A 22,942-nucleotide genomic window follows, 5' to 3' on the forward strand; every position below is an offset into this window, starting at 1 on the left:
ACACCCAACAGCCAGTGCCCCGCCCCATGGCCAGCGCTCCCGCCCCACGGCCAGCGCCCCGCCCCACGGCACCTCCTGCAGGCACACCCAACAGCCAGCGCCCCGCCCCACGGCCAGCGCCCCGCCCCACGGCACCTCCTGCAGGCACACCCAACAGCCAGTGCCCCATCCCAAGGCCAGCGCCCCGCCCCACGGCACCTCCTGCAGGCACACCCAACAGCCAGCGCCCCGCCCCACGGCCAGCGCCCCCGCCCCACGGCACCTCCTGCAGGCACACCCAACAGCCAGCGCCCCGCCCCACGGCCAGCGCCCCCGCCCCACGGCACCTCCTGCAGGCACACCCAACAGCCAGTGCCCCATCCCAAGGCCAGCGCCCCGCCCCACGGCACCTCCTGCAGGCACACCCAACAGCCAGTGCCCCGCCCCATGGCCAGCGCTCCCGCCCCACGGCCAGCACCCCCGCTCCACGGCACCTCCTGCAGGCACACCCAACAGCCAGTGCCCCGCCCCATGGCCAGCGCTCCCGCCCCACGGCCAGCGCCCCGCCCCACGGCACCTCCTGCAGGCACACCCAACAGCCAGCGCCCCGCCCCACGGCCAGCGCCCCCGCCCCATGGCACCTCCTGCAGGCACACCCAACAGCCAGTGCCCCATCCCACGGCCAGTGCCCCGCCCCACGGCCAGCGCCCCCGCCCCACGGCACCTCCTGCAGGCACACCCAACAGCCAGCGCCCCGCCCCACGGCCAGCGCCCCCGCCCCACGGCACCTCCTGCAGGCACACCCAACAGCCAGCGCCCCGCCCCACGGCCAGCGCCCCCGCCCCACGGCACCTCCTGCAGGCACACCCAACAGCCAGCGCCCCGCCCCACGGCCAGCGCCCCCACCCCACGGCACCTCCTGCAGGCACACCCAACAGCCAGCGCCCCGCCCCACGGCCAGCGCCCCCGCCCCACGGCACCTCCTGCAGGCACACCCAACAGCCAGCGCCCCGCCCCACGGCCAGCGCCCCCGCCCCACGGCACCTCCTGCAGGCACACCCAACAGCCAGTGCCCCGCCCCACGGCCAGCGCCCCCACCCCACGGCACCTCCTGCAGGCACACCCAACAGCCAGTGCCCCGCCCCACGGCCAGCGCCCCCACCCCACGGCACCTCCTGCAGGCACACCCAACAGCCAGTGCCCCGCCCCACGGCCAGCGCCCCCACCCCACGGCACCTCCTGCAGGCACACCCAACAGCCAGTGCCCCGTCCCACGGCCAGCGCCCCGCCCCACGGCCAGCGCCCCCACCCCACGGCACCTCCTGCAGGCACACCCAACAGTCAGCGCCCCCGCCCCACGGCCAGCGCCCCCGCCCCACGGCACCTCCTGCAGGCACACCCAACAGCCAGTGCCCCGCCCCACGGCCAGCGCCCCCGCCCCACGGCACCTCCTGCAGGCACACCCAACAGCCAGCGCCCCCGCCCCACGGCACCTCCTGCAGGCACACCCAACAGCCAGTGCCCCATCCCACGGCCAGTGCCCCCGCCCCACAGCCAGCGCCCCCGCCCCACGGCCAGCGCCCCACGGCACCTCCTGCAGGCACACCCAACAGCCAGTGCCCCATCCCACGGCCTGCGCCCCCGCCCCACGGCCAGCCCCCCCACCCCACGGCACCTCCTGCAGGCACACCCAACAGCCAGTGCCCCGCCCCATGGCCAGCGCTCCCGCCCCACGGCCAGCACCCCCGCTCCACGGCACCTCCTGCAGGCACACCCAACAGCCAGTGCCCCGCCCCATGGCCAGCGCTCCCGCCCCACGGCCAGCGCCCCGCCCCACGGCACCTCCTGCAGGCACACCCAACAGCCAGCGCCCCGCCCCACGGCCAGCGCCCCCGCCCCACGGCACCTCCTGCAGGCACACCCAACAGCCAGTGCCCCGCCCCATGGCCAGCGCTCCCGCCCCACGGCCAGCGCCCCCGCCCCACGGCACCTCCTGCAGGCACACCCAACAGCCAGTGCCCCATCCCACGGCCAGCGCCCCCGCCCCACGGCACCTCCTGCAGGCACACCCAACAGCCAGTGCCCCATCCCATGGCCAGCGCCCCCGCCCCACGGCCAGCGCTCCCGCCCCACGGCCAGCGCCCCCGCCCCATGGCACCTCCTGCAGGCACACCCAACAGCCAGTGCCCCATCCCACGGCCAGCGCCCCCGCCCCACGGCACCTCCTGCAGGCACACCCAACAGCCAGTGCCCCATCCCACGGCCAGCGCCCCCGCCCCACGGCACCTCCTGCAGGCACACCCAACAGCCAGCGCCCCGCCCCACGGCCAGCGCCCCCGCCCCACGGCACCTCCTGCAGGCACACCCAACAGCCAGCGCCCCGCCCCACGGCCAGCGCCCCCGCCCCACGGCACCTCCTGCAGGCACACCCAACAGCCAGTGCCCCGCCCCACGGCCAGCGCTCCCGCCCCACGGCCAGCGCCCCCGCCCCACGGCACCTCCTGCAGGCACACCCAACAGCCAGTGCCCCATCCCACGGCCAGCGCCCCCGCCCCACGGCACCTCCTGCAGGCACACCCAACAGCCAGTGCCCCATCCCATGGCCAGCGCCCCCGCCCCACGGCCAGCGCTCCCGCCCCACGGCACCTCCTGCAGGCACACCCAACAGCCAGTGCCCCATCCCACGGCCAGCGCCCCCGCCCCACGGCACCTCCTGCAGGCACACCCAACAGCCAGTGCCCCATCCCACGGCCAGCGCCCCCGCCCCATGGCACCTCCTGCAGGCACACCCAACAGCCAGTGCCCCATCCCAAGGCCAGCGCCCCGCCCCACGGCACCTCCTGCAGGCACACCCAACAGCCAGCGCCCCGCCCCACGGCCAGCGCCCCCGCCCCACGGCACCTCCTGCAGGCACACCCAACAGCCAGCGCCCCGCCCCACGGCCAGCGCCCCCGCCCCACGGCACCTCCTGCAGGCACACCCAACAGCCAGTGCCCCATCCCAAGGCCAGCGCCCCGCCCCACGGCACCTCCTGCAGGCACACCCAACAGCCAGTGCCCCGCCCCATGGCCAGCGCTCCCGCCCCACGGCCAGCACCCCCGCTCCACGGCACCTCCTGCAGGCACACCCAACAGCCAGTGCCCCGCCCCATGGCCAGCGCTCCCGCCCCACGGCCAGCGCCCCGCCCCACGGCACCTCCTGCAGGCACACCCAACAGCCAGCGCCCCGCCCCACGGCCAGCGCCCCCGCCCCATGGCACCTCCTGCAGGCACACCCAACAGCCAGTGCCCCATCCCACGGCCAGTGCCCCGCCCCACGGCCAGCGCCCCCGCCCCACGGCACCTCCTGCAGGCACACCCAACAGCCAGCGCCCCGCCCCACGGCCAGCGCCCCCGCCCCACGGCACCTCCTGCAGGCACACCCAACAGCCAGCGCCCCGCCCCACGGCCAGCGCCCCCGCCCCACGGCACCTCCTGCAGGCACACCCAACAGCCAGCGCCCCGCCCCACGGCCAGCGCCCCCACCCCACGGCACCTCCTGCAGGCACACCCAACAGCCAGCGCCCCGCCCCACGGCCAGCGCCCCCGCCCCACGGCACCTCCTGCAGGCACACCCAACAGCCAGCGCCCCGCCCCACGGCCAGCGCCCCCGCCCCACGGCACCTCCTGCAGGCACACCCAACAGCCAGTGCCCCGCCCCACGGCCAGCGCCCCCACCCCACGGCACCACCTGCAGGCACACCCAACAGCCAGTGCCCCGCCCCACGGCCAGCGCCCCCACCCCACGGCACCTCCTGCAGGCACACCCAACAGCCAGTGCCCCGCCCCACGGCCAGCGCCCCCACCCCACGGCACCTCCTGCAGGCACACCCAACAGCCAGTGCCCCATCCCACGGCCAGCGCCCCGCCCCACGGCCAGCGCCCCCACCCCACGGCACCTCCTGCAGGCACACCCAACAGTCAGCGCCCCCGCCCCACGGCCAGCGCCCCCGCCCCACGGCACCTCCTGCAGGCACACCCAACAGCCAGTGCCCCGCCCCACGGCCAGCGCCCCCGCCCCACGGCACCTCCTGCAGGCACACCCAACAGCCAGCGCCCCCGCCCCACGGCACCTCCTGCAGGCACACCCAACAGCCAGTGCCCCATCCCACGGCCAGTGCCCCCGCCCCACAGCCAGCGCCCCCGCCCCACGGCCAGCGCCCCACGGCACCTCCTGCAGGCACACCCAACAGCCAGTGCCCCATCCCACGGCCTGCGCCCCCGCCCCACGGCCAGCCCCCCCACCCCACGGCACCTCCTGCAGGCACACCCAACAGCCAGTGCCCCGCCCCATGGCCAGCGCTCCCGCCCCACGGCCAGCACCCCCGCTCCACGGCACCTCCTGCAGGCACACCCAACAGCCAGTGCCCCGCCCCATGGCCAGCGCTCCCGCCCCACGGCCAGCGCCCCGCCCCACGGCACCTCCTGCAGGCACACCCAACAGCCAGCGCCCCGCCCCACGGCCAGCGCCCCCGCCCCACGGCACCTCCTGCAGGCACACCCAACAGCCAGTGCCCCATCCCACGGCCAGCGCCCCCGCCCCACGGCACCTCCTGCAGGCACACCCAACAGCCAGTGCCCCATCCCATGGCCAGCGCCCCCGCCCCACGGCCAGCGCTCCCGCCCCACGGCCAGCGCCCCCGCCCCATGGCACCTCCTGCAGGCACACCCAACAGCCAGTGCCCCATCCCACGGCCAGCGCCCCCGCCCCACGGCACCTCCTGCAGGCACACCCAACAGCCAGTGCCCCATCCCACGGCCAGCGCCCCCGCCCCACGGCACCTCCTGCAGGCACACCCAACAGCCAGCGCCCCGCCCCACGGCCAGCGCCCCCGCCCCACGGCACCTCCTGCAGGCACACCCAACAGCCAGCGCCCCGCCCCACGGCCAGCGCCCCCGCCCCACGGCACCTCCTGCAGGCACACCCAACAGCCAGTGCCCCGCCCCACGGCCAGCGCTCCCGCCCCACGGCCAGCGCCCCCGCCCCACGGCACCTCCTGCAGGCACACCCAACAGCCAGTGCCCCATCCCACGGCCAGCGCCCCCGCCCCACGGCACCTCCTGCAGGCACACCCAACAGCCAGTGCCCCATCCCATGGCCAGCGCCCCCGCCCCACGGCCAGCGCTCCCGCCCCACGGCACCTCCTGCAGGCACACCCAACAGCCAGTGCCCCATCCCACGGCCAGCGCCCCCGCCCCACGGCACCTCCTGCAGGCACACCCAACAGCCAGTGCCCCATCCCACGGCCAGCGCCCCCGCCCCATGGCACCTCCTGCAGGCACACCCAACAGCCAGTGCCCCATCCCATGGCCAGCGCCCCCGCCCCACGGCCAGCGCTCCCGCCCCACGGCCAGCGCCCCCGCCCCATGGCACCTCCTGCAGGCACACCCAACAGCCAGTGCCCCGCCCCACGGCCAGCGCCCCCGCCCCACGGCCAGCGCTCCCGCCCCACGGCACCTCCTGCAGGCACACCCAACAGCCAGTGCCCCATCCCACGGCCAGCGCCCCCGCCCCATGGCACCTCCTGCAGGCACACCCAACAGCCAGCGCCCCGCCCCACGGCCAGCGCCCCCGCCCCACGGCACCTCCTGCAGGCACACCCAACAGCCAGTGCCCCATCCCACGGCCAGCGCCCCCGCCCCACGGCCAGCGCCCCCGCCCCACGGCACCTCCTGCAGGCACACCCAACAGCCAGTGCCCCATCCCATGGCCAGCGCCCCCGCCCCACGGCCAGCGCCCCCGCCCCACGGCACCTCCTGCAGGCACACCCAACAGCCAGTGTCCCATCCCACGGCCAGCGCTCCCGCCCCACGGCCAGCGCCCCCGCCCCATGGCACCTCCTGCAGGCACACCCAACAGCCAGTGCCCCGCCCCACGGCCAGCGCCCCCGCCCCACGGCCAGCGCTCCCGCCCCACGGCACCTCCTGCAGGCACACCCAACAGCCAGTGCCCCATCCCATGGCCAGCGCCCCCGCCCCACGGCCAGCGCTCCCGCCCCACGGCCAGCGCCCCCGCCCCATGGCACCTCCTGCAGGCACACCCAACAGCCAGTGCCCCGCCCCACGGCCAGCGCCCCCGCCCCACGGCCAGCGCTCCCGCCCCACGGCACCTCCTGCAGGCACACCCAACAGCCAGTGCCCCATCCCATGGCCAGCGCCCCCGCCCCACGGCCAGCGCTCCCGCCCCACGGCCAGCGCCCCCGCCCCATGGCACCTCCTGCAGGCACACCCAACAGCCAGTGCCCCGCCCCACGGCCAGCGCCCCCGCCCCACGGCCAGCGCCCTCAGAGTGGGCACTGTGTCTCCACTGGGTGCCCAGGCTGGGGAGAGCGGGCGTGGTGCCTGTCCGCGGGGTGCAGGCTGTGGCCCCCCGTACCTGCGCACCGCAGCCCGTCTCTGGGTGCTGATGTTGTCCCACCACTTGGAGAAGAAGGAGATCTCAGACCAGATGAAGCGGCGACGCGGGTCCTCCTGCAGTTTCAGCAGCATGCTGTTCAGGATGTGCTGTGTCTGGTCTGCGTAGTACTTCTCAAAGGTCTTGATCCAGCCTGCGCAACACGCACAGGGCAGGGACTGAGTGCGGAGCCCTGCCTGCGGGGGCTACGTTCCCGCTAAGCCGCGTGGCCACACAGCAGCCTATTATGTGCTGTGCAGGCGCTCAAGACCGCAGTGGGGAGAGATTCCTCTCCCCCAGGCCCAACCCAGCCTGGCCCGGACCTGCTGCAGCTTGGGGAGAGATGCCCCTCTCCTGGGCCCTGTGACACTCTGTACCTCAGGGGAACACCCTGCACCCCCATGTTCATCCTTATAATACGATTGTGTGGTATCCAATGCAAAGTTTGTCAGGTCGGGTGTCTTCAGAAGGCTCATGATGCACTGAGCATTGTTGTCACAGTGATGTTATAGGTTGTAATCTCATGAATATAGTTATGAGGCTGAAAATGTGTCCTTATGACTTAAAACAAGCCCAGGCAAAACTCTCCAGGAGTAGAGGGGCAGTTCACACCTCATCAGGGCATGAATGGGACAAACCCAGCCCAGCCTCACAGGAGCAAAGGACACTGGCCTAGGCAGCAACAAAGGATCTGTTGGACTCTTGAGGGAGTCACCCCCTTACCTCATCGTAGTCCCAAACTGACCAAGGGAATGCTCACCTGATTCTGAAGGGGTGGGGGGAGGGAAGCTAATAGGGCAGAAAGAATATGATAAAAGGGAGAGACATTTGCCATGTTCTTCTGCTCTCTTCCACCTCCATCTACAGACACCACCACCAAGTGACTGAAGCGCTGATCAAAGGGGAGAGCCTGGCTTAAAGGCAACCAGCCAGCCTGTGGTGAGAAGCATCTACATTTGTAAGAGCTCTGAAAGTGTTAAGATCAGCATAGAATGCGTTTTGCTTTTATTTCATTTGACCAAATCTAACTTGTTGTGCTTTGACTTATAATCATTTAAAATCTATCTTTGTAGTTAATAAATCTGTTTGTTTATTCTACCTGAAGCAGTGTGTTTGGTTTGAAGCGTGTCAGAGACTCCCCTTGGGATAACAACCCTGGTACATATCAATTTCTTTGTTAAACTGACAAATTCATATAAGCTTGCAGCGTCCAGCGGGCAGAACTGGACTCTGCAAGACTGAGGTTCCTAGGCTTGTGTCTGGGACCGGAGACATTGGCTAGTGTCATTCGGTTGCACAATACAAGCAGTGGCTGGCCAAAAGTGCTCACGCACGTAGCTGGGAGCAGCTTACATGCCAAAGGCTGTGTGTGAACAGCCTGGGAGTGGGGATTCTCACAGCAGAGCAGGGTAAAGCTGGCTCCCAGAGTTGAGGATTGGAGTGACCTAGCAGATCACCGGTCCAGATAACACCAGGGGAACGCCACAGTGGGGTAAAAAAGCCCCTCTCCCAGGCCCAACCTAGCCTGGCCCGGACCTGCCGCGGCCAGGGGAGATGCACCCCCCTGCCCCAGCCCAGGGGCTGCTGTGGGGAGAGAGATCTGGGGGGAGTCTTCTCTCCCCATTCCAGCTCTGGGGAAGCCTGCTCCCCAAATCCCTTATCCCTACCCACAGCCAGAGCCCTCACCCCCCGCACTGCAACCCTCAGCCCCAGCCCTGAGCCCCCTCCTGCACCCCAAACACATCACACATCACCTCCATATTGGTGAACAAAACAAAATTCATTCCGCACATGGGTGGGAAAAACTAGAGGGAACACTGCTGAGAGCCAAAGGGCTGTGTCTGGGACCCTCTGTCTGTGCAGTCTGGGGACCATGCCTGGGACCCTTCGCCGGGGATTCCCCGCAGCTCAGCTGTGGGCATTAAGCCCAGGGCCAGGCTCCAAGGCCCCAGCCTGCCCCATGGGCCTCACTCACCTGGATCGTTATGGGAGTGCGGCACCACAAACACCTGCAGGGGCTCCGTGTCCCACTCATGGGGCTCGTAGGTAATGTCAAAGCCCTGCTTCCACACGCCGCCGTCCTGGTTATCAAAGGGCAGCACCGAGGCCACGGCCAGCATCTGCAAGACCAGGGACCATGCTCAGTGGGAGCAGCAAGACTGGGGCCTCCAGGCCACCAGCCTCAACCCCAGTCCCTGGCACCAGGCCCCCAGGACACCAGCTGTGACAAAGCGGGACTGTTCTTAATGTTTCCTCTGAATATTGTGGGGATGCCTCAGTTTCCCCTAGGCAGTTCTTAAGTATCTGGGGGTGGGATAAGGGTGTATGATCACTGCAGAGCCCTAGAGGGCAGGTGTGTGCAGGGGTCTGGACACAGAGAATGGCCGACACCCTGTTTCCTGGCAACTGATGGCCTGGGCCCTTCCCCCCTGCAAGGTGAGAGCTAAAGGGTTGGAGAACAAAGGAATCCGGTGACCTCCTGGCCCGGGAAAGGGACAAAGCCCAGAGGAGGAGGGGCTGGAGGGAGTTTAAGTTTGGGACTGGCTGGGGATATGGAGTGAAGTGCAGACAGGGTTGTCTGGCTCACTGGCCCCCAAAATGGACCCGGCTGAGGGGCCCTGTTCTCTGCACCTACAAGCTCTGTGTTAGACCATGTTCCTGTTGTCTAATAAACCTTCTGTTTCCCCGGCTGGCTGAGAGTCATGTCTAACTGCGGAGTTTGGGGGCAGGACCCTCTGGCTTCCCCAGGACCCCGCCTGGATGGACTCGCTGTGGGAAGCGCACGGAGGGGCAGAGGATGCTGAATGCTCCGAGGACAGAACCAGGAAGGGGGAAGCCGGGTGAGCTGTGTGTCCTGCAGACAGGCTGCTCCCCGAGAGGAGACTTCCCCAGAGTCCTGGCTGGCTTCGTAGGGAGCCGTTCCAGAGCATCGCCCGGGGACTCCGTGACACCAGCCTCAGTCCCAGTCCCTGGCACTGGGCCCCCGGGATATCAGCCTCAGCCCCGGTCCCTGGCAGCGAGCCCCTGGGACGCCAGCTGCATCCTCCACCACTGGGATGCCAGCCCCATCCTCAACAACCCCAGTTCGCACCCCCAGGACGCCAACCCAGCCCCTGCACTGGAGCCATCTCTAGATGCTCAGCGGTGAGGGGCTGCACCAAGAGACAGACATTGCTCCTGACCCAGCCCTCAGTGAGAGCACAGGGTGTGGCCCCAGATATCTCAGGTCCCTGTCCTCCAGCCCCTCGCCCCCCACAGGGGGCTCCCCCTCCAATCCCCCAGCCCCTTGGGCCCCCACAGGTGGCTCCCGCTATGACTCCCCTGCCCCTCAGCCCCTCGCAGGCAGCTCCCCAGCCCTTCGCCTCCCTGCAGGCAGCTCCCCCTCCAAACTCCCCCCCTTGTCGTCCCCCCCACAGGCAGCTCCCCCTCCAAGCCCAGATATCTCAGGCCCATGCCCCCCACAGGCGGCTCCCGCTCTGACCACCCAGCCCCTCAGCCCCCTGCAGGTGGACCCCCCTTCAACCCCCTGCAGGTGGCTCCCCCAATGACGCCCCGGCCTTCAGCCCCCCACAGGGACCTCCCTCTCCAACTCCCCAGTCCCTTGGCCTCCCACAGGCGGCTCCCCCTCCCACCTAGGCCGCCGGCCCTCGCTCACCTGCAGGTCTGGCTTCTGGCCCCTGCTCCCCAGTGCGAACTGGCAGTCCTGTGGGGAGATGGAGAAGAAGCTGGGCCGGCTCTCGGGTGGCAGCACCCAGGACCCGTTGGGTGTGTGGTAGGGCAGCAGCACCAGCTGCCCCTCCGCATGGGCCGTCAGCTCCAGCACCGACTCCTTGATGTGGCTGATGATCTCGTGGTTCTCCTCCAGCAGCTGCTCCAGCTGCTCGATGCGGTTCTGCAGCACCGAGATCTGGCTCTGCAGGTCACAGACACGGGGTGAGAGCAGCGCCCCCACGCCCCGAAATGCCGGGGGAAACTGCCCATCCATCGCCCACGAGGCACCGCAGCAGCTCCAGGGGACGCAGATTCACACAACTGCAACCCAGAACTACGGGGTCCCTGGCCATTTGCCCAAGTCGCTCTTTTCCCGCAGAATGTTTGGGGTTCAGTGACCCCCCCATTTTCCAGCAGAGAGCAGTGAGAGCGAGGGCCCATTGGGGCTGCCTGGGGGGGCCACCAGTGCAGTAGCTGCTGGATTGATGGCCTGGCAGTGCACTCTGCAGGGAGTGGGACAGGGGCTCAGGAGGGGGGACTCCCCCTCCCAGTCAGCATGAGGGGGCCTGCCACGCAAGGAGCAGAGTCAGGGCTCAGTAGGGAGCACCCTCCTCTCGTAGACCCCATTGCCCCAGGGCAGCGCTGGGGGGTGCTGGGCTGTTGGCAGCAGGCTGGGGCACTCAGCAGGGGGCACTCTCTCCTGGCAGTCAGTGCTGGCCCCTGCACCCAGGGTGGCACTAAGGGGGCTGGGTGCACAGGTGCAATCCCAGACAAAAAGCATGTTCAGTAAATCTGGGCAGGCAGCTGGCGAATGCCAGTCAGCCTCCCAAAGCCCCCTGCAGGGCCACCCAGACAGGGAGCCACCAGCACTCCCCTGCCACAGACTGCTGCTGACCAACTGCTGCCACGTCCCACCCCAGAGGTGGCTGCATGTCAGTGGTGGGCAAGCAACCCTGGAATAGACTTGACCCATGCTTGGTGCCCAACCCTGGGACGTTTCTTCCCCCGGGGGTCCAGGTCCCAGGGAGCTGAGATTCTGAGGCCCCTCAGCACTCGGCCCCCCCAAGCTGCCAACACGCGGCCGGGTGAGCAAGGGGGGCTCCGCTGCAGGCACCATGGGAGGTGAAGGCAGAGAGCCCCAGCCCCACTCCTCGTCCCCTGGGTGCCAGGGCCACTTACCCGCGGGAAGTTGCCCCCGCTCTGGTGCCGGGCAGGGTCATGCTGCACTCGGTCCAGCATCAGGTAGAGGGAGAAGACGGCCACGCAGAAGATGGCAGCTCCGCACACTGTCACCTGCTTCTTCAGCTTCATCCCGGGGCTGCGACGACCCACCTGCCACCAAGTCAGCCAGAGAGCTAGGTCAGGGCCCAGTGCCAGGCCCCTCGCCCCCCACTGCGGCCAGCCCCCCGCCAGACAGACCCCCAACTCCCACTTGCACCAGCCCCCCGACCGGCCTCTCGCCCCCCACTGCAGCCAGCCCCCCCCAGACAGACCCCTAACCCCCACTTGCACCAGCCCCCAGACAGGCCCCTCGCCCCCCACTGTGGCCAGCCCCCCCCAGACAGACCCCCAACTCCCACTTGCACCAGCCCCCCGACCGGCCTCTCACCCCCCACTGCGGCCAGCCCCCCGCAGACAGACCCCTAACCCCCACTTGCACCAGCCCCCAGACAGGCCTCTCCCCCCACACTGAGGCCAGCCCCCACCCCAGACAGACCACCAACCCCCTTTGCACCAGCCCCCACAACAGGCCTCTCGCCCCACACTGCAGCTAGCCCCCCGATGAGCCCCTCACCCGCCACTCCAGCCAGCCCCCGCAGATGGAACACCAAACCTCCCTTGCACCAGCCCCCCGACAGGCCCCTCGCCCCCACTGCGGCTAGCCCCCCCCGACAGACCCCCAACTCCCCTTTGCACCAGCCCCCACGACAGGCCTCTCCCTCCACACTACAGTTAGCTGTCTGATGAGCCCCTCACCCCCCACTCCAGCCAACCCCCAGATGGACTCCCAATCCCCACTTGGGCCAGCCCCCGCGATGGGGCCCCACTCCCCACCTGGGCCAGCCCCTCAGCAGGGCTGGAGGGTCCCGAGGCCCCACAGGGGGCAGGGGGCCCATGGCAGAGTCTGAGCGCACAGGGAGGAAGATGAAGGCCTCAGCCCTGGCCGGGCCGCCCCACACCCAGCGCCCCCCGGGCTCCCAGCGCAGGCCGGGCCGCCCCACACCCAGCGCCCCCCGGGCTCCCAGCGCAGGCCGGGCCGCCCCACACCCAGCGCCCCCCGGCTCCCAGCGCAGGCCAGGCTGCCCCACACCCAGCGCCCCCTGGGCTCCCAGCGCAGGCCGGGCCGCCCCACACCCAGCGCCCCCCGGCTCCCAGCGCAGGCCGGGCCGCCCCACACCCAGAGCCCCCCGGGCTCCCAGCGCAGGCCGGGCCGCCCCACACCCAGCGCCCCCCGGGCTCCCAGCGCAGGCCGGGCCGCCCCACACCCAGCGCCCCCCGGCTCCCAGCGCAGGCCGGGCCGCCCCACACCCAGCGCCCCCCGGGCTCCCAGCGCAGGCCGGGCCGCCCCACACCCAGCGCCCCCCGGGCTCCCAGCGCAGGGCGGGCCGCCCCACACCCAGCGCCCCCCGGCTCCCAGCGCTGGACGGACGCCCCACACCCAGAGCCCCCCGGGCTCCCAGCGCAGGCCGGGCCGCCCCACACCCAGCGCCCCCCGGGCTCCCAGCGCAGGCCGGGCCGCCCCACACCCAGCGCCCCCGGCTCCCTGTCCTGCCCGCCCCACACCCAGCGCCCCCCGGCTCCCAGCGCAGGCCGGGCCGCCCCACACCCAGCGCCCCCGGCTCCCTGTCCTGCCCGCCCCACACCCAGCGCCCCCCGGCTCCCAGCGCAGGCCGGGCCGCCCCACACCCAGCGCCCCCCGGGCTCCCAGCGCAGGCCGGGCCGCCCCACACCCAGCGCCCCCGGCTCCCTGTCCTGCCCGCCCCACACCCAGCGCCCCCCGGCTCCCAGCGCAGGCCGGGCCGCCCTACACCCAGCGCCCCCCGGGCTCCCAGCGCAGGCCGGGCCGCCCCACACCCAGCGCCCCCCGGCTCCCAGCGCAGGCCGGGCCGCCCCACACCCAGCGCCCCCCGGGCTCCCAGCGCAGGCCGGGCCGCCCCACACCCAGCGCCCCCCGGGCTCCCAGCGCAGGCCGGGCCGCCCCACACCCAGCGCCCCCCGGGCTCCCAGCGAAGGACGGACGCCCCACACCCAGAGCCCCCCGGGCTCCCAGCGCAGGCCGGGCCGCCCCACACCCAGCGCCCCCCGGGCTCCCAGCGCAGGCCGGGCCGCCCCACACCCAGCGCCCCCGGCTCCCTGTCCTGCCCGCCCCACACCCAGCGCCCCCCGGCTCCCAGCGCAGGCTGGGCCGCCCCACACCCAGCGCCCCCGGCTCCCTGTCCTGCCCGCCCCACACCCAGCGCCCCCCGGCTCCCAGCGCAGGCCGGGCCGCCCCACACCCAGCGCCCCCCGGCTCCCAGCGCAGGCCGGGCCGCCCCACACCCAGCGCCCCCCGGGCTCCCAGCGCAGGCCGGGCCGCCCCACACCCAGCGCCCCCCGGCTCCCAGCACAGGCCGGGCCGCCCCACACCCAGAGCCCCCCGGGCTCCCAGCGCAGGCCGGGCCGCCCCACACCCAGCGCCCCCCGGCTCCCAGCGCAGGACGGACGCCCCACACCCAGAGCCCCCCGGGCTCCCAGCGCAGGCCGGGCCGCCCCACACCCAGCGCCCCCCGGGCTCCCAGTGCAGGCCGGGCTGCCCCACACCCAGCGCCCCCGGCTCCCTGTCCTGCCCGGCCCACAGCACTGCTCACAGACTCAGCTGGGGGATGGGGGAGGCCGGTGGGGCCCAGCCGGGAGCCTGGCAGGCTGCGGGGCACACACAGGAAGCCCGTCTGCAGCAGGTGGGTGCCGGAGCCCCCGCCCCACGCCAGGCAGAGCATGGCTGTGGCCTGGTTACCCTAATCCCCCCGGCGCTGGAGCCGTCCGGCAGTATTTTTAGCTGTGAAGCCTGGGACGGTGCCAGGAGCTGGGGAGGGAGCTGAGCGTGAATTACACCCTGCCCTGCACAGCCCGCAGCCGGGCACACGGCTCGGCCGGCCAGGACACCTGCTCCCCAGCCACGAAGGGCACTGGATCCCCTCCCCCACTGCACTGCCACCCCCCTCCCCCTAGCTCCACCATGTCCCCTTCCCCTCACTGCACCGTCATGCCCTTCCCCCTCCCCTCACTGCATCACCACACCCCCCTCCCCCTAGCTCCACCATGTCCCCTTCCCCTCACTGCACCGCCATGCCATGCCCTTCCCCCTCCCCTCACTGCATCACCACACCCCCTCCCCCTAGCTCCACCATGTCCCCTTCCCCTCACTGCACCGCCATGCCATGCCCTTCCCCCTCCCCTCACTGCATCACCACACCCCCTCCCCCTAGCTCCACCATGTCCCCTTCCCCTCACTGCACCGCCATGCCCTTCCCCCTCCCCTCACTGCACCATCACACCCCCCTCCCCCTAGCTCCACCATGTCCCCTTCCCCTCACTGCACCGCCATGCCCTTCCCCCTCCCCTCCCTGCATCACCACACCCCCCTCCCCCTAGCTCCACCATGTCCCCTTCCCCCCACTGCACCGCCATGCCATGCCCTTCCCCCTCCCCTCACTGCATCACCACACCCCTTCCCCTCCCCTCACTGCATCACCACACCCCCCTCCCCCTAGCTCCACCATGTCCCCTTCCCCCCACTGCACCGCCATGCCCTTCCCCCTCCCCTCCCTGCATCACCACACCCCCCTCCCCCTAGCTCCACCATGTCCCCTTCCCCTCACTGCACCGCCATGCCCTTCCCCCTCCCCTCCCTGCATCACCACACCCCCCTCCCCCTAGCTCCACCATGTCCCCTTCCCCTCACTGCACCACCATGCCCTTCCCCCTCCCCTCACTGCATCATCACACACCCCTCCCCCTAGCTCCACCATGTCCCCTTCCCCTCACTGCACCGCCATGCCCTTCCCCCTCCCCTCCCTGCATCACCACACCCCCCTCCCCCTAGCTCCACCATCTCCCGTTCCCCTCACTGCACCACCATGCCATGCCCTTCCCCCTCCCCTCACTGCATCATCACACCCCCCTCCCCCAGCTCCACCATGTCCCCTTCCCCTCACTGCACCGCCATGCCATGCCCTTCCCCCTCCCCTCACTGCATCACCACACCCCTTCCCCTCCCCTCACTGCATCACCACACCCCCCTCCCCCTAGCTCCACCATGTCCCCTTCCCCCCACTGCACCGCCATGCCCTTCCCCCTCCCCTCCCTGCATCACCACACCCCTCCCTCACACTACACCACCACACACCCCTTCCCTCCCCTCACTGCACCACCACACGCACCATCCCCCATTACATCCCCCTTCCCCTCCCCCTAGCTTCACCACCATGTCCCCTTCCCTCACATTTCAGCACTATGCCCCTTGCCCACACTGCACCACCGCACCCCCTCCTCTTACCAGGCTCCCTCTAACCAAATTCCCACTAGGATGAAGGCACAGATTTGGGGGGGGCGGGGAGAGGATTAACCCCGGGGCAATTCAGCTGGAGCGGGTTGATCCTCTGCAAAAGCTACCCTCTTGCTCAGCCGGCCAGCTGGGCTGGGTGCAGGGATCACTGGCGAGGGGCTCCGGCCTGGGCCCTACAGGAGGGCAGACTAGCCAGTCCCAGTGCTCCCTTCTGGCAGTGCAATCAGCCTCTGGGGCCAGCATGAGCTCTCGGGCAGGTCTCCTGGGGCTGGAAAAAGGGAGTGACCAATGCACCTGCCCTGCCATCTGAGCCAAGAGCTGGCGTCCAGTCTGGCACGGGAATCATCCAGGAGGCCCCCACCCAGCCACAGGGCAGCAGCCAGAATAAGGCAGAATCCAGCCAGATGGAAGAAATTGCTCCCAGCCCCCCCCCCCAAGGCATTGGGCCAACAGCAGGAGATGCTGAGGGCACCTGAGGTGGGGCAGCTAGGCCCTGCCCAGCCTGGTTGGTGGGCCTGAAACCCCCAATCCACAACACACAGCAGCTGTCACCGGGAGGCTTCAAGGGCTTCCCTCGCCCATTCCCACTGCACACAGGGGCCCAGCTGACACACTCAGGAATTTGCACAGCCCACCCAGAGAGGAAACCCAGCTCTCTGAGCTGAGCGACTCATGCCCTGGCAGCAGCCAGCCCCCTTGTGCTCTCTTCCCAGCCACACACCACAGCCAGGGGAGCCTGGCACCGTCCCTGCACTCCCGATGCCAACTAGTCACCAGCTCTGCCCAGGGACGCACAAGCTGCTCCTGCCTCGAGGGGCTGCTGCTAGGGCTGAGCAGTCAGCCCTGGGTGGGGGGTGATATTCCAGCCAGACTCAAGCTCTCTGGGCACCTGGAGGGCCAGGGCTCAGCTCGGCACTGGGCAGAGGCAGGAAGTCTGGAGAGGGAGCAGGAGGGAGCGTGGAACAGGCAGAGTGCAGGGTGAGAATGGGGGACGTGGCAAGGGCCCTGGAGAGGGTGAGAGGGCTCAGTCTGCTCTGGAAGCCCGTGAAGGGGCTCAGATGGGTGGCTGGGGTCAACACGCAGGCGAGCAAGCTGGTGGAAGCACCAGCTGCCTGGCTGCATGGGAGGGAAGGAGATTATAGCTCAGGCCATGAAGCAGCTGCTCAGGGATCTCTCTGAGGTCCCAGGGGATGGGACAGGCTGGCTAAGCCAGTAACTAACAGCAACCTAGCAAAGCTGGGGAGAGGGTGATGGGAGGGGGTCCCAACCCGGCTCCTGCCGAGGAACTGGTAGCAATGGGCTCTGAGGTTGTGTCAGGAAGTGGATACAGGGGAACCAGCTGCCATCACTTATTTGGCTTTGCAAGGCCTTTGAACTAAGCTGTCCTGGCGCAGAAAGTGGCCCGACAGGAGTCGAATGTGTGAAATGGTCAGTTTCCTTCCTGGCCACTGACTGTCAGCGGGTCCGCATGGTTCTGTGCCTGGCCCGTGGGCTACCACGTTTATTACGGCCCTGCATGGGGCTGAGCAGTGGGGGCAGAACTGATGGACGGCACAGTTACTGGGGTTTGTTGGGAGCAGGGGGATTGTGAGGCACGGCAAAGGAGGGTCACACGAAGTAATGTGCAGTGCCTACGCGCTATGATTTGAAAGGCCCTGCTCTGTTCATTCCCGCTCAGGGGCCTGGCACCGGCCAGTGTCGGCAGACAGGATGCTGGGCTGGATGGACCCTGGGGATGACCCAGTCTGGCTGATGTGCTGTTCTTAAATGAAGGGTATGAGCCCAGGACAGGGACCTGGGCTCTGAGCCCCCAGCCGGGTGAACCCCTGCAGTCAGAAGAGCAGAGATGTCTGGGCGCTGAGGAATGGGATGGAGAAGAACCTAGTGCCCTGGTGCCTACAGGTCTCTGGAGGCCTCCCTGGGTCCGGGGCGCAGCAGGGGTCCCCCAGCACTGCAGGGGCCTGGAGAAACTCCCCTCTGGAGAGGCTGGGCTGAGACCCAGAGAGGGGCCCGCGGGGCGCAGGGTCTGGGGCCGCGACACGGGGCGCTCGGGGACACTGCCGGGGCTCCAAGGACACCCTGGTTCCCAGCCTGCGCTCGGCGGAGCTGGGCCGCAGGGCGCGGCTGGGGCCGGGTCCCCAAGCTAGGGGAGGGAGGGACATGTCTCCAGGCTGGCCAGGGCCTGGAGCTGACCGGGGCGCCCAGCTCCCGCTGCGGGGCCAGGGACCCGGCGCCCCGCGCTGCGGCTGCAGGGTCCCGCCCGGGCTGGCGCTGCGGCTGGCGGGGCCGATCGGGAGCTGTCCAGCCGCACCGCGCCCGGGCCGCCCGGGGCCCCTGGCCGCACCCCGGGGCCCCTGGCCGCACCCCGGGGCCCCTGGCCGCACCCCGGGGCCCCTGGCCGCACCCCGGGGCCCCTCCGCCCCCGGCCGGCAGCGCAGCCCGCGGCGCCAGGTGCGAGGCGCGGACCGGGCCGGCTCCCCCTTACCTCCGGCTCCGGCTGCGGCAGCCCCGGGCCCGGTCCGCTCACATCCTCCGCCGGGCCGGGCCGGGCCGGGCTCCGATCCCCGGGCGCCGCCGCTCCTGGGCCGGCCGCGGCCTCTCCGGCAGCCGCCGCCTCCGCGCCCCGGGCTGCGCCGGCTGCTGGGACCGGGCAGGAGGCTGCGAGCCGGGATGCGCCCAGGCCCCTCCCCCGGCTCCGTCCGCCCGCCCCCGCTGTCTGTCCTTCCCCCCAGCTGTCTGTCTGTCCGTCCCCCCTCCCCCAGCTGTCTGTCCGCTCCCCCCTCCCCCGGCTCTGTCCGCCCGCCCCCGCTGTCTGTCCGCTCCCCCCCACTGTCTGTCCCTCCGCTCCCCCCACCCCCGGCTCTCTCCATCCGCACTCCCCCCCCCCGTCTATCTGTCCGCACCCCCCCACTGTCTGTCCCTCCGCTCCCCCCTCCCCCGGCTGTCTGTCCGTCCTCCCCCCCTGCTTTCTGTTTGTTCATCTGTCCCCCGCAGCTGTCTGTCCGTCCACCCCCCCCCGTCCCCGTCTGTTTGTCCACACCCCCCCCCCACTGCTGTCTGTCTGTCCGCCCTGCCCCACCCCCATCCCCGGATGTCCATCTGTCCCCCGTCCTCTCCCATAAAATCATAGATCAGGGTTGGAAGGGACCTCGGGAGGTTCCAGTCCAACCCCAACTAAATCATCCCAGCCAGGGCTTTGTCAAAAACCCTAAAAGCCTCTAAGGATGGAGAGCCCACCGCCTCCCCAGGGATCCCATTCCAGCGCTTCACCCCCCGCCCCGTGAAATCGTGTTTCCGAATATCCAGCCTAGACCTCCCCCCCTGCAACTTGTTCTGCCATCTGCCACCCCTGGGAACAGCCCAGCTCCATCCTCTCTGGAGCCCCCCTTCGGGTAGCTGAGGGCTGCTATCAAATCCCCCCCACACTCTTCTCTTCTGCAGACTTTTGTCTGTCTGTCCTCCGCCCCATCCTCTCCCCCTGCTGTCTGTCTGTCCATCCCACCATCCCCTCCCCCTTATCTGTTTGTTCCTCTCCTTTCTCTCCCCTGCCCCCCATCTGTCCATCCTCCCCTGTCGCTATGTCTGTCCCTACACCCCTGTCTCTCTTTTCCCCTCTCCATTGGCCTCTCCTGCTGGGGCGTGACACTGGCACTGACTGGTGCTTCCTGGTGTGTGTGGTGCCAAGGACTGGTTACCCCAGAGCCATGTCCCTGTGCTGTGGGACCAGCAGGACCCGGCTGGGCTGCACCCCCCAACTCCCCTTCCCCCTCCCCTGGCTGGGCTGCATCCCCCAACTCCCCTTCCCCCTCCCCTGGCTGGGCTGCACACCTCCAACTCCCCTTCCCCCTCCCCTGGCTGGGCTGCACCCCCCAAGTCCCCTTCCCCCTCCCCTGGCTGGGCTGCACCCCCCAACTCCCCTTCCCCCTCCCCCGGCTGGGCTGCACCCCCCAACTCCCCTTCCCCCTCCCCTGGCTGGGCTGCACACCTCCAACTCCCCTTCCCCCTCCCCTGGCCGGGCTGCATCCCCCAACTCCCCTTCCCCCTCCCCTGGCTGGGCTGCACCCCCCAACTCCCCTTCCCCCTCCCCTGGCTGGGCTGCACCCCCCAAGTCCCCTTCCCCCTCCCCTGGCTGGGCTGCACCCCCCAACTCCCCTTCCCCTTCCCCTGGCTGGACTGCACCTCCCCCGCACTGGGCTGCACACCTCCAACTCCCCTTCCCCCTCCCCCGGCTGGGCTGCACCCCCCAAGTCCCCTTCCCCCTCCCCTGGCTGGGCTGCACCCCCCAACTCCCCTTCCCCCTCCCCCGGCTGGGCTGCACCCGCCAACCTTCCCCCCCTTAGGAACTGCATGGTGCTTGCTGCACATCTGGGCACAGATCACTGCCAGCACAGCTATTCGGCTGTGGGCTGGCTATCCACATAGCAGGGACCCTGTTTTGCACTGATCCCATGTGAGTGCACAAGGGCGTCCCCTTCCCTGCCAGCAGGTGTTGGACACCAGGTGTTGGAAACTAATCAAGATGAGTCACTTTAAATCCAAAGAGTTTTCTTCAGTTATGAGAGCAGCCCCAAACCAGATGTGATGAACTTTACAGCACATACAGCTTAACTTACAGAAATCACAAAACAGGGCACAGGAACACATCCACCAGCCAGGGATCTCCCAGGGCAGCGGAGGGCCCGTGTTTGCCCCGCGGCGGAGGGGCAGGGGTAGGTGCGCTGGTGCTGAGTGGGGGAGGGAGGCACCGTGCTGCAGTTCTCCACTCACTGCGACGGCAGGCGAGCCCGGGAGTGTTGAAGCCGCTGGTCCATGAGAGTCGCAGTAGCTGCACTTGCTGTAGGAAAAGCCCCATTATGTCCTGGTGCATCTGCTGCTGCTTTTGCTGGGCCTTGCTCCGGCCCACACTCTGTAGGGATAAGGCCTTTGTCTGCAGGTGACACCTCCCCTCTTGCCAGCGAGCAATGTTCACCCTCAGCCCCTCTGTTCTGGGGCCGGGGCAGCACGGGTCTTCCCACGCCCACCTTTTGACCCTCCTTAGCTGGGAGAGTCACTTCACTCGTGTGCAGGGGACCCGCCACACGACTAGGGCTGCAGCTACAGGGAAACCACACCAAGGTCCCAGTGTCAGGCCTGTCGGAAGGGAAAGCAAAATTTGAGATTCAGAACCCCCTTCCCTTGCTCCCCTCAAGGGTTAAACAAGAGAGGCCTGGACCCAGCACCACGCTCAGCTCCAGCCAGTGGCCGATTAGCCACTGGGCCAACAGGGCCCATACCCCAGGGGCCCCTGCACCCTGACCCCACTCCCTAGCTGGAGCGCCGCGAGAGGATGGGGGAGCCCCTCACATGCTCTAACCCATGGGCCCCACAAACCCTAATCTCCCTCTGGCTCCAGCCATGGGAGGGGAGTGAGGAGTGTGACGAAGTGGGGTTTTATTCATCTTGTTATGCTGCATGTGAGTCTTACTGTCCTAGACTAAACACTGTGTGTGCCTTAGTTTCCCTGGGTACTGCACCAATGCTTCAGTGGTGGGAACTGGGCGTGTGATTTTGCTGAGGCCCTCAGGGCAGGTGAGACTGCCCAGCTGTTTGCACCTGTGTAACCAGAGACCCAGGAGGGGGATGTGACCAGTTGACACCTTTGGCCTGGGAAGCAAGACAAAGAGAAGGAGGAGGGGCATGAAGGCTGGAGGCTGGCAGTCTGCTTGTGGGAACTGGAAGAGGGGGAATCCAGGGCATCTGGCCCAGGATTCCCAAGATGGACTTTGCTGAAAGTCACTGCTGTCTGTAATAGCAAGCTCTGTTCTATGCTGTGTTTCTGTCGATGAATAAACCTTCTGTTTTATGCTGGCTGAGAGCCCCATCTGACTGTGGACTTGGGGGGCACGACCCTCTGGCTTCCCCAGGACCCCGCCTGGGCGGACTCGCTGGGAGAAGTGCACGGAGGGGCAGAGGATGCTGAATGCTCCGAGGTCAGACCCAGGAAGGTGGAAGCTGTGTGAGCTGTGTGTCCTGCAGACAGGCTGCTCCCAGAGAGGAGGCACCCCCAGAGTCCTGACTGGCTTCTTAGGGAGCAGTTCCAGAGCATCGCCTGGTGACTCCGTGACAACTGGTGGTAGTAGTGGGATCAAACTGCACCCCTGGACAGAGCCTCCTGCAGTAAGTGACTGGAGAGCAGTAAAACAAAGGGGGATTAGCCCCAAGCAGGAGGGGCTGGCAATTTAGCAATGGCCCTAGAGGGAGGAGTCTCCCAGGCCAGCTCCTCAGGGAGGCTTGATGCTCTGGATTTGAAGTTCTTAATCTACAGAGTAGGCACGGGATGGGCCCTGAGGAGCGAGTGCCTCTTTCCCCTGGAGGTGGTTGGGAAGCAGATCACAGGGTACTGGGACACGGGCGCTGAGGTGATGCTGGCCCAGTCCGAAGTGGTGGCCCCAGACCGGGTGGTGTCCAACACCTACCTGACCCTGATGGGTGTGTGCAGGCCCCTGTTTAAGGTACCTGTGGGGAGGGTACATCTGAAATGGGGGGCCAAGGAGGGCCCCAAAGATGTGGGGGTGCACCATCAGCTGCCAACCACGTGCTGATGAGGGGTGACCTAGCGGATTGGCCAGGCGGCCCCCAAAGCAGCCTAGTCATCACCCGTAGCCAGAGCCAGTGAAAGGCACTCTGCTCTGACACTGGGGGTCGTGCCCGGCCGGGGGTGCTGGTCTCTACCCCAGCGGGAAAGGAGCCACTGGGGACAGGATTTGGCAGGGCTCTGGCCCCAGACCCAGCCACTGCAAGGGAGCAGGTCCCCACCCCTTCCCCAGCCACTGAATTCCAGGCCGAGCTGCAGAAGGATCCCTCCTTACAGAAGCTGAGGGAACTTGCTGGCCACAGCGCGGAGAAACCCCTGGGGAAAGGCTGCCAGGAGAGATTCCTGTGGGAAAAGGAATTACTGTACCGGGAATGGGCTCCCCAAGGGGAAGTGGAACCATGGGGGATCAGGAGGCAGCTAGCGGTCCCCCAGAAGTACCACAGCAGGCTGCTGTACCTGGCCCACAATGTCCCTCTCTCGGGACACCAGGGAATCCAGCGCACCAGGCAGCGACTGCTACAGAACTTTTACTGGCCCGGGGTCTTTGATGTTGTCCAACAATACCGCAGGTCCTGCAACCCCTGCCAGAGGGTGGGGAAGGCCCTGGACAAGGGGAAAGCGGCATTGAAACCCCTGCCCATCATAGAGGAGCCGTTCCAGAAGGTGGCCGTGGACATAGTGGGACCCCTCAGCAAGGCAAC

At 69.0% G+C, this 22,942-nt stretch overlaps 1 protein-coding gene across 3 annotated transcripts in view; it reads right to left on the bottom strand.

The window, feature by feature from the left end:
• Window positions 1-18,313, bottom strand: part of MAN2A2 (mannosidase alpha class 2A member 2) — a 37,613-nt gene extending 19,300 nt beyond the window's left edge. For 2 of the 3 annotated variants that reach the window (XM_084642201.1, XM_084642202.1), the window contains exons 1-5: window positions 18,153-18,285; window positions 11,302-11,454; window positions 10,067-10,324; window positions 8,387-8,531; window positions 6,394-6,565 (exon numbers count right to left, since the gene is read on the bottom strand). In XM_084642201.1, coding sequence (XP_084498327.1) covers window positions 6,394-6,565; window positions 8,387-8,531; window positions 10,067-10,324; window positions 11,302-11,433 — 707 coding nt within the window. In that variant the 5' untranslated portion in view covers window positions 11,434-11,454; window positions 18,153-18,285. Of the gene's footprint in view, window positions 1-6,393; window positions 6,566-8,386; window positions 8,532-10,066; window positions 10,325-11,301; window positions 11,455-18,152 lie in introns of all 3 variants that reach the window. The other variant, XM_084642203.1, reaches the window with a different exon arrangement.
• Window positions 18,314-22,942: the final 4,629 nt, after the last annotated feature.

This window comes from Lepidochelys olivacea, assembly GCF_965140295.1.
Source record: "Lepidochelys olivacea isolate rLepOli2 genome assembly, chromosome: 10".
NCBI classification, from domain to species: Eukaryota; Metazoa; Chordata; order Testudines; family Cheloniidae; genus Lepidochelys; species Lepidochelys olivacea.